Source organism: Diorhabda carinulata, chromosome 4 (genome assembly GCF_026250575.1).
Source record: "Diorhabda carinulata isolate Delta chromosome 4, icDioCari1.1, whole genome shotgun sequence".
Taxonomy (NCBI): Eukaryota; Metazoa; Arthropoda; class Insecta; order Coleoptera; family Chrysomelidae; genus Diorhabda; species Diorhabda carinulata.
In genome coordinates, this window is record NC_079463.1 from 13,104,010 (window position 1) to 13,116,150 (window position 12,141).

The window sequence follows — 12,141 nt, forward strand, 5'->3', positions numbered from 1 at the left end:
TTTAGTTGTTTCGCTAGGGAAGTGAATTAATACCCACCTTCGGGAGGTTCTGTGATGGTGACTACTACAGAAAACATTAAATTAGGGAAAGAAATTATTCGGTGCCTAAAAACAAACGAAAATTCAGCAAAGACCGGCATTTCCAAAAGTGTTCTAAGGATCCTACATGAGCATTTAAATATGAGAAAAAATTGTGCAAGGTGGCTTCGAATTCTCAACGCAGTGCAAAAGCTGGGTCGAGGAGAATGCTGTGATATGTAAAAAAGATTCAATCGAACGGCATCGTTCTATATATCCAGATCCAGATCTATCCATATCCTTCTTTCGATTGTACTAAGGTGCATCCACGATCTAGTTTAGAATCACGAAATCTTCGAATGATTTGAAGACTAACACCGCCCCAAAAGAAATAGCTAGAATTTGGTTATTATTAAAACAATCACCCTCAAGTTGATTATGAGTAGATCAACTATTGATATTTCGATTAAAATACAGAATTTGAAAACTCGAAGTGCATGCCGCTATACACCACTTAACATTGAACAGTACCGAAATCTCTTCACCTGATGTCGTATCAGAGTTGGATGGAATGCCTAAACGAAGAACGTAATGTTCAGAATACGCCTTCATATCGATTTATGCCTACTAAGGGTTTGAAGGAAACCTAGAAGAGTTCAGCATAGTCGACTTCTGAGCGTTTATCCTTGTGAAGGCGGTATCGTATCTTAATTGGGGTTGGGGTTTTTCTTTTGTTAGTTGTAAGGAGCTGTATTTATATATTGACTATTTCGAACTGTCACTCTATAAGGAAATTGAGTTTCAGCCAATACTTCAAAGCAAGCTGATTAAAAGTTTCGAAATCCCAAAACGCGCCACCTCCCAAAACTACCCCTCAAGAGCCCAACAGTAACATGAGAGGATAATTTTTGACCAATTTTTCTGATACTAGTTTGTTGATAGTTTGAAGCAAGCTAATTAAAAGTCTTCATGGATTCGCTAGAACTTCTCCAACCCATTCAAAACTAATCCCGAAGTGTCCGAGGGCACTCTGGAATGAAGGGAATTGGTTTCGGTCAATTTTTTTGAAACTTGGCATAATGATGGTTGAAAGAAAGTTGTTTGAAAGTCTTAGAAGGCAGGAAGCTCCAAAACACATCCTACTATCGAAAATAGCCTATTAAATTTTTGGGGTTTATGCCCATTGAGACTTTTAATCAGCTGGGTTCAAGATATTATTGTGTCAAGCTTTGGAACAATTGGCCAAAACCAATTCCCTTTCTCGTAAAGTATCATCAGGGGTAGATTTAACAAGGTTGAGTGCTCTGGGATTTCGTGTCCATTGAAACTTGCTTCAAACTATCATTGTGTCAATTGTCACAAAAATCCAATTTCCGTAAGGAGTGATCGGGATCTTTTTAAGGTGTATGACGTTATGCGACCTCATATATGGAACTATAATTGGTCTTGGCCTAATCGTGGATTATTAGTCAATTGACCACGTCTTAGTCCCATCGAACATGTTTGGGTTAATCTCTTACGAGTTGTTCGTTACTATGATCCCTTACCGCTAACCCATATGATTTTCAATTGTTAATTTAGGTTATATGAGTTTCTTTTGAGGTGTTGCAACTAATTTTTTTGGAAAAATTGATTTTTATCAAACTTTTTTTAATATTTTTAACAAAACAAAACATATCATCAACTCTGAACTTAGATAAGATGATCTAGGGAAGGTTGGATTGTTGCAACTTTCTTCAATGATCTAGAGATGATCTAACATGGTGGATTAGCATAAGCATATGTAAATATTACCACAAAATAATATAAACATTTTATTATATTATTGCTTACGTATAGTAGAGTTTCAATTATCCGACCTAAACCGGCCGCACCAAGGTCGGATAACACGGAAAATGATAAAAACGACGTTGAAAATTAGTTAATTTATTTAAACATTGTTCAATGCGATAAAACCAAACTTAGGTTTTAGTAAAACAGTACGTTATATTTTTTTGTTTGCCCGATGTTTGTCGTTTTCTAGTCGCCAAATCTCGCAGTTTCTTCAGAAGTAAAAGCTCCATAGATGTTTCCTCCAGCTGCTCTGCATGCTTTAACGCTATTTCTAGAGCGTTGTGATCTTCGCTGTGTGAATCTAGGTAAGCACTGAGAATAAGGACTAGTCTCAGGTAGCCGGCGGATGTGATGGGATAGACGGCGGGGTGGAATTCAGTGCTTAGAAACAAAGAGAAAGTCCGGTCACCGACCAGTCGCTTAGCATGCGAATAGAATGCGTACAGTCAGGAAAAGGAAAGGGGATGCGTCCCGTACAATCGGGTGTGATGGAGGGGGCTGCTTCGTGCACAGGCTACTATGGAAAATCATGTAATTGTACTGTACATGACATTGCTCCAGTAGGTCGGATGACCGAGACTCTACTGTAAAAAATAGCCTCTAAAAATTAAGAAATAGATTAAATTGAAGTGGAAAATTTCGTTTTTGGAATTGAGAAGCCGATTGGTATTTTACGGGGAGTGTTTATGTAATCATTTTTTTTTGCTATTATTATTTCGATTTTTTCCTTAACAAGCAATACATTCGACGGTGTCGATTCAGCTATGAGGGCCAAAGAATCTTTGAATGGAGCGGATATTTATTCCGGTTGCTGCACATTGAAGATTGATTTTGCTAAGGTAAGTTATTGGATGTGAAATTATTTTTATCAGAAAAAAGATATCCCTGGTGATTGGTGATAAAAATGACATTTAGTTTGATGTTATATTGTATCTACTAAAAAGTTTGTAAAAATTTTTATGTATAAAGACCTTGTCATTTCTTACTTACATGCTTAATCCTGAGGTATTTTTACATTTTCTGGTCTAACGCTTGTTATTTTTATTCTTGCCTATTCTGTGTCTTTTGGTTTTATTTCTTGTCATATCATTCATCGTTTTTCCTTCGCCATCTTTATTCCTTCTATCCAGCTCCTCGTTGGTCTTCGTTTCTTGATCGTGTTTTATATATCTTTCGTATTAATTGTTTTCTAAGTTGTACTTAATATGACAAGCGAAGATAATTTCAGCAAAATTAAATACAAAGATGAATTTGTTGCTTCAAAATTTTATTCGTTACTTAGAACTAGAGTGATAGTTATATAGCTTTTTGGTTAAAGTTACCCATAGAGCCAAAAAGTTTTTGGTAGAAAAAGATTTATTAACCAGTTTTATTTAAGAATTTCAGGAATTAATTTTTTTATATAATTCTAATACTTCTAAATTAAATATTGTACTACAGACTTGAACAAGTTGCTTACTATTCAGTTCGCATTTGGGTGTCTCTTATCCCCTTTTGTAAAGATGATAAGATTTTCGCTATTTGATGACTTGCTTTATACTTGCATCCCTGTACCTTCTACATTGTTTCATAGCACGCTCTTCTATTTCTTACTTACATGAACATAGGCGAGACATCTTAGATTGAAGAGAATGTCACTTTTTTTGGTACAGCGAGGCGGTCAGATCTCAGCGGGGCTACGCTGCTCCTCGACATTCGGCACGCGCTACTTAGTTTCGTTTTTCGTTATGTATATATTATTTGTATATTATTTTTTTGGTATGAAAGAACTTTGATTAATGTTCCCGTAAGTTCGTATTTTCTCTTATAATGTTGTTTCTTATCTTGTCCTATCTGTTAGAAGTCTCATTTCTGCGCTCGCTAATAAACGTCCAACAACTGTTTATCATCGCTATGAAGACTATGAAGTCATGCAATTGTAATGTTCATATACATGAGCATACGTATATTGAAAACTTAAATTTTATATGCACTTTGTACTTGTTGTTGTTATTGTTATTTTTATGATACAAATTCAATCGATCAATATCGCGTTTTGAAATCAGGAGAACATACAAACAGAAATGTAAATCTTAATTATCTGGATAAGACTTTCTGACGATTAAAACTTTTTATTCTTCTGAGAAATGTGAGGATTCTCCAGCATTGCTAAATTATGGAACAAATTCATTATTTTACTTTCTACAAAAGTTTTAAAATGGGTAGATTTCAGTTAATTTGTTTACTAATGTCACCATACTTTGTGTATACTATATTTTCACTAATTACATTGTCGAATAAATTAAACACATTGACGTGGAATGGTTATTTTGAATTTATACTCTATATAAATCATTCCAAGACGTAAAAATAATTTATGACTGTCAAGAGATGATATAATTAATGTGTAAAACTATAAAACTATTAAACAACGAGACCGGTTACGAAAAAGGGTTTTATAATAAAAATTATTCTACATTCGAATGCTCCCGTTCAATATACCTCCCTCTCCTCGCAACACACCTTTCCATACGTTTCATCCGTTGATCGAAGCAGTGCTGGAAGTCTTCTGTGGTGAGCGCCTTTTGGAGCTCTGCTGTTTTCTGCTTTACCGCTTCTATCGACTCAAATCGTGTTCCTTTTAAAGCAGATCTTTTTCTTTCATTTCGAGGAAATCTGAGCAGACCTATTGACGCAAGAGCTTTTGGTCAGGAGTCAGATTTTTTGGGAGACTTTTGTCAAGTGTAATTTCTCCTGTAAAATTTGTCTAACCGTTTCTTTATCGGCGTTTACACCCTCGGCAATCATCCGGATGCTCATACGACGATCTGTACGCATAATTTGGTTGATTTTTGTCATTGTTTCCGGAAATGAAACAGTCTCAGGGCGACCTGGGCGCTGGTCATTTTCAGTGTTCTTTCGGCCTTCACTAAGGCGCTTGCACTACTCAAAAACACGCGCACAAAATAAAGAATTGTCCCCATAGGACTTTTGTAATAATTTATAACATTTTATCGAAGTTTTTTTCAATTTAAGGAGAAATTTGAGATTGAAACGCACTATTTGTTTTTTACCTCACCCTCTAGGCGCTCAGTCTCGTTATTTAATAGCCAGACCTCGTATCGTTAATCAGCTAAAATAACATAACAATTTTGGATGAACCAAATATGTTTTAGCTTTATTTATGGCCTTTTTACACTGGGGTAACACTATGCGGCAATGCAGCATGCCATAGGGACGCATTTAATTAAAAATGTCGAATATTGTGGCAAGATTCGTGCGACGTTGCAAAACCTTGCGTCATGTCGTAGCTTGTACTCGAACACGATGGATATTTTCGGCGCGTCGTAACAGTTTCTAGGTTATGTTTTGTTTGTATTTATTAGGAAACATGAAGATTTTTGGAAAATCACACCAAGAAATTGAATTTAAGGAAATTATTGATCATGGAGTTGAGTTCCGTTGATAGTTCCGACGTAACAATCATCGAAAAATTATATTGGCACCAAAGAGCAATTTTGACAGTTTTCGATCAACATCTCTCGATGCAAAGCGTCACTTACGTCGCACATTTTGTAGTAATCATCAATTGATAAGATAATTAAGTGAAAATATAGAGATTGTACGATACAGAAGATATTATCTAAATTATCTATTTCCTTGATGATAATTTGCAAATTAAATGATGAAGTATAAATATTATATAATTTTTCCAAAACCTTATTCCGTACTTCCATAACCTTTCATGCCAACTGCGTTTGTTCGAATTTCTCTGACAGCGGTGAACCAGAGTGATACCACGGACAAGATTATTGTTTTGTTTCGGGGGTGTAATCTAATCTCCTGCGAGGATACAACTTCTCCTTGTTTCCTACCCACTCACATTATTGAAGAAACTTGCAAGCACAGTCAAGGCGTTACTACTTGTGTCCGTCAGATGATATCCGGTGGACCCAACATGCATTCACTCAGTCTTTTAATTGTACCATGGAAAGCTATTGTGCTACCTTCAGTAAAAGTCCTGCATAATTTGCGGACGTGCTGAACGAACATGCACTCTCATGAGTTGCCGACGAATTTTCACGGGCAGTAACTTCTTTATGTGGAAAGGATTTAGCTAAACACATTCTCTCGAGGAGGTAGCTCGCTAGACCTTTACTTTTGTAAGACTTTCGTAAAGTAAATTCAATAGATACTCTTTCTATTTGTTTTTAAATAAACGATACAGTACAACACGACAAGTTAGTAAATATATTAAGGGAAAAAGGAGTTTATAGTTCTGACGTAAGAATCATCGAAAAATTATATTGGCGCCAAAGAGCGGGCGTTCGAATCAACGGAAAATCGACAGAAGGATGCAAAATCTTAAGAGGAGTCAGACAAGGTTGCATAATCTCACCATTTCTGTTCAATTTGTATTCAGTAAGATATTTAAGCAAGCTACACACAACTTATCATCGCAGACGATTCAGTTGAACTGCATGACGACTTGGGTGGACTGAATGCCTTTTAAACGCCATTGACAGAGTGGGAAGAGTCATGGGTCTAAAAAATTAACTGTTCTAAAACAAAATATATGGTATTTATCCCCCCGCCGTACCATGACACACAGCTACAGGTAAACGGTCAAACGAGTGTCCATTTTCAAATATCTTGGTTGCTACATTACTGAACAACTGGATCTCGATAAGGAAATAAAATGTAGAATTGAAGTAGCTCGTACAACATTTTTTAAAATGTGATCACTCTTCTCTAATGATAATTTAAAATTTCAAACGGTTGGAAAAATATGGAAACGGTTGATCATCAAATGTTACATAAGGTGTAGAAGCATGGACTTTAAAAATATCCACCATTAATGGTTTAGAGGTTTTTGAAATGTGGTTATATAGACGCATACTCAAAATACCGTGGACAGCTACGCAAACAAACGATGCAGTCCTTAATAGAGCGGTTCATGAGTTGGTGGATAACAATAAATGTAGGAAAACAGTTTATTTGGGACACATAATGCGTGGTAGCCGGTTTAGTATCCTCCGGTTGTTTATGTTGGGCAAAGTGAAGGTCGTAGAGGAATTGGAAGGAAACAAGCCTCTTGGTTGAAGAATATTAGAGGATGGAGTGGGATAAGAGAAGCAGGGCAGTTATTTAGACTAACTCAAGATAGAGAGAGTTTTGCCATGCTGATCGCCAACGTCAAGGGGACTTGATACGGCACACTAAGAAGAAGGAGTTGAGTAATGAAAAATGTTTTTATTTCATTGAAGATAGAAAGAGTGAAGTGCTGGGCATGTCCGCAAATCAAATTATAAAAATAAGACTAAAATATTGAAGAAAAATCTATTACCAACTTTTACTAGTTAAATATTCGTGATTTTTCTCGCTTTTTGCATTGTTTCTTTCATTTTTTTTGAGGTGTGTGATAAGAATATTAGAGATGACTACGTGAGTTGCTGCTTAACTTTTGCGATAAACAAATTGGATATGGTTTTATTGTCTTTCAAAATAATCTTTATTAAGATCAACACATTTTTTGTGTTTCTGAACCCAGAAAAAATATGCAATTTCCTATTTACACTAAAAATCATTGCACTCACTATCAACTTTACGTTTTTGTGACATCATGCCAAAATCGTAACAATTATGGAACTCGACACAACAATTATGGATATCGCACGCGCACGACACACAAATGCACAATACCTTCACAATCACTACTTCGAAGTACATTTAAAATCCTTTTCCGTCCGAATCGCTTCGATTACTCGACTCAACTGACTCACGTCGCAATGACGCACTCAATTTATATGGTTAAGGTAGGTTCTAGTCTAGACTCGAAGCGCGTGGAAGATTCTATCGTTCTCGACAAAAATAAAAGGATATTTCCGCTTGCTGTTAATATATGGCGATACTGTTTTTCTCTCTCGCTTATCTAGACACGCGCTGCCCTTGAAATTACTTATAAACATCCGTAGACTTGAGAGTACGAGTATTTAAAACATCCGTAGAGGAATCGAATGAAGACTAAAAGCTCTAAAAAATTTGTTTCTTCTTTCTGGGACACATTGTGATCGTGGGCTCTATTGATACCGCCCAGGGGCCGGAAGTGATTGATACAGTACGAAGTATGCCGGATCAGCTAGTATTCAATGAAATTAAATTTTCTCTAAAATTTTTTTTCTATGCTATCCTACAAATTTTTCAATGCAATATACTATATTTTTATAGTCAATAACATTGTTTACAAAATATATAGCTGAAAACAAAATTTTTTCAAATTGCTATCATAAAATGGAGGTTAAAGGACATAGAAAAACCGACCGATGAATATGAGCCCGGGAGAAAGATAAAATGCCACTTTTGAAAGTCTTTGCATTTTTTAAATGTAATTTTTCACAGACGAGAGAGATTCGTTTGTTTTAACATGGCAGATAAATTATGAAAGGATGCAATCTTTTGCAAAGAAACGGGAGAAACATAAGAGGAGTTTGAAATGTTTATTTTGTAAAATGGAAAAGACCAGTTTTACCATTTTGTCCTACTGTTCACATAGTAGTCGGTTTAAATAATTTCCATTCAATATGAATAAATTGACATCTGCTCCTAGCACCTCAAAGCCATTAATTTTAGCTTTATGATGGGGGGTATATGTAGCTAAACATTCGTGCGATTGCTGAATTCATAGGAATTGGCAAAGATGTGCGCAGCAAATTTTACATGAAAATTATAACATGCGAAAAATGTGTGCGAATCTGGTGCCTAAAATTCTCACTCTTGAACAACAAGAAGCTCGCCAAAATGTATTTGTATTCACACTTGAATGCGTTTGAAAATGACTCAAACTTATTAGAAAAGGTAATAACTTGTGACGAATCAAATCTGCATTAAAAAGAACACCAGTATCGTTATTTAATAACCAAACCTCGAAGAGCTTGGAACCCATTCGTGAATATAGTGAGGGGATTATTGGGAAACGGCTAGTTACTGACTTTTTATTTAGATACCTATAAATCGCTTTGGTGATGAATATCATTGATAAGTCATTTTCTCCATTTCCGTGTATCATTTTTGCCTGAGAATTTTGGAGGTGTCATCTACGAGTAAGTCGAGAGGTTCCATCAAGTTATTAAGATAATAGTAATACGGTATCAAAGGCGATGGGATCCAGTCATGATGGGTGGTTTCTGTTGGTTTTTAAAGAGTAAAAATATGATCTGAGAAGTTATATTTATTGTTCTGTATGTAGCTTTTCAACTGTCAGGGAAAACTTCACTTTTTAAAGCTTGGTTTTAGCCATTTTTGTATTTAGATAGGTTAGATGGGAAACTATACAATGCGGTCCAAATGTATGGTATAAATTCAATTTTAGCTTTATTATATTCTATGTGAAAAAACCTGAAATAGGTCGATTATTTTTCTTACATTGACAATTTAAAGTATGGGTATATCCCCCTCCAGCACCCACTCTGAATTAAAAGCAGCCTCTAGAAAATTTTAAATAAGAAAGGGGGTCGTGTGGTATATTGTTTTTTTGTTGTTTAATGTGTTTATAATTACCGTTAATCGACAATGCCTGGTCCATAGAGGCATCCCTCCTCTTCTTCCAGCTGCTCCTGTTGAGCGTTTTAACTTTCCTGCGTAACCGACGTGGTTTGCGGTGCAAGTTTTCACGTGTGTTTCCTTCCATTCATCGTAACCAGCAGGATTTTCATCTTTATTTCTTCTAAAAACTGCAAAATTGGCAAAACTTCGATTTGATTATGGCTTCGACAACTTTTTTGGTGAGGTATCCAATGAGATTACTCACGCCAATGAGAGATGAAAAACCTCTCTTTTTCCACGTGCTAAAACGATGAAGTGATATTTGTGTAGTCCGGTAAAAATGTAAAAACTAATAAGAAGTGTAAAAAGCAGTGAAGTACACTCAGTTCATAACTTCCCAATTTGCCACACCCAATTTTCTGTGCTGACGCCTTTGTGAACGACTTGCTCTCTAAAAATGGACCTGGATTTTTTCACATAGTACAGTAGTACATAAATTAATTCCATCGGAAAAACCTCCTAGACGGGAATCATCACATTTATAACTTAACTACTAAAGTATAGAGTGGTTTGTAAGACCCTTTGTACGTATTAAAGCTGTTCTTACATTTGGCATTTTCAATGCTTTCGAATGCATCCAAAAATGTATTATTGAATACATTTTTTAACAATTTAAAATTATTTATAATTATTTCGTAATAATGATTAGCAGCCAGCTCGGCAATATTAGATTTGTCGTTCCGTCCTTATTTTAAATGTACTATGTGCTCTTGAAACCGCACATTAACGGATCTCCTTGTCTGCCCGATATACTTCCCTTCACAATCACTACAGCTAATTTCATAAATACCATTCTTTTCCAAATGTGGAGTAATCTTTATGCTGCAGCAAGAATTTTTTTGTTCTAGTATTATTAACAATGAAGCAAACGATAACTGGCTTTTATATTGATGTCATATTTTGATATCTACTCTTTTTTAGTTACTGGTTTTTCCAACTTGAAAATTTTATTGCCGCTAGTAAAAAAAATTAAAATTTCTGATGAGATTTCGTATGATATTTAATAAAAAATATACCACACGTGTATAATTTCAATATATTTATCGTATTGTATGATTGTTCTGAAATTTCCTGACCACGTGTGAGTTTTTTTGCAATTGTTATTTTAATTTTGATTAATTTTCTATATTTCCCAACTGAATATAAAGATTAATATAGGTCATATACGGTGTACAACATCCAAATTATTTATCATTATCATCGATAGTTCAAATGGTTTTGTTAAAGGTGGATTATTGACTCGTTCTGGTGACTATGTTTTTTAAAAATGGTTCGAACAAATGAGTGATCTTCCTTAGAACTGTATAATAGGAATGAATAATGCAAGTCATTAATCGATATTTGCCAACCAATCACCAATTGGTTGAAGAAGATTTATAGAATTAACTAAATTCAAAGGATATTGAGGTCCATGCCAGTTCAGTGACAAAAGAACCTTCATAAAGAGAAATTGAAAAAAAATATGAAATTGCTAAATATCGGTGATTACATTTCTACCATATCTTTGCGAACTAAACCTGTATAGGCACAGATAAAGAGAGATGTTTCAAGAAGAAATAATTCTTTCGAAATGAGTCATGTGAAACAGTGAAACAGGCCTGAAAACTGGGAAAAGTTAGTCACATGATATACCCTGTATGATTTCGTTTAAAAAAAAAAAAATGCGTTTTTAAAAATAGGAATCGATTTGTCTTAGCGTGTATCCCAACATCCCCATTTGGCTATTCCGCACCATTAGTAAAATTGCGAGTGACTGAAAATTTTCGTTTGCCGCGTTCATTTCGGAAAACGACTCCGATTTTCTAAAAAAATTGATTGATATTTTTTCACAAAATAAGTAAATTATATCCCATTCATATTCAACTTACCAAATGTAGATTATAAATTGAGGCGGTCAGCGCAAAAATGGCCTAAGTTTAGTACATAAACTAAATCAGCAGTGTTAATATTTCGATGGCCTAATCTCAGTTTCTCATGTAACTAAGAGAGGGCGCCACTAAATATCTTTTTCCATAGCAGTAACATCATGTGACACAAACGCAAAAGCGACCTAACCTGGTTTAGCCATTTTTGCACACTAGCAACTCTGTAATTTGGCGGGATAGGTTGACAGTGACATTACTTCATTCATAAAACAATAAATCGCAAATAGTTAACGCCAGATTTGAATTTGAGTATTTTGTATTCTCTTACGCTGAAAGAGTTGAATTTCCAGCATCGAAGTTTATTTTTAGCAAAATATTCAATGAACAATTTAATATTAAAATTAAAGCGGCTGATGATGAAAAAACATGACTTGAACAAGAAAGAAACTTGCATTTGCTAAAGGCAAATGCTGCAAGAGAATGCTTAAAAAAAGATAGAAATCTATAAAAATAATGAAGATGTAAGTGTAATTTGCTTCGATCTTATGAAAACACTTCCAGCCCCTGTTATTAGCACAACTCTGGACATACTGCTTAGGTATTCATAATATGAAAAATGAAGAAGTGCGCATGTTTTTGTGGGATGAAACTATAACATCCAGAGGTCTCCAAGAAATAGCTTCCTGTCTATTGCATTTCTTAAAAAAATATTGTAAAATGCAAACATCTTATAATGTACTTTGATCAATGTGGAGGGCAAAATAGGAATATCAAGATGGTTCTTTTCTGTCAGTTAATTGTTTCCAGTTCTACTGAATATGGTATTTGTAAAATTGACGAAAAA

General features: G+C 35.0%; 1 protein-coding gene across 1 annotated transcript in view; it reads left to right on the forward strand.

The window, feature by feature from the left end:
- The window catches only part of LOC130893347 (heterogeneous nuclear ribonucleoprotein L), a 358,788-nt gene that overhangs the window by 31,621 nt on the left and 315,026 nt on the right, over positions 1–12,141 (forward strand). Inside the window, exon 4 of the mRNA XM_057799361.1 lies at positions 2,594–2,690. Coding sequence (XP_057655344.1) covers positions 2,594–2,690 — 97 coding nt within the window. The remainder of the gene's footprint in view (positions 1–2,593; positions 2,691–12,141) is intronic.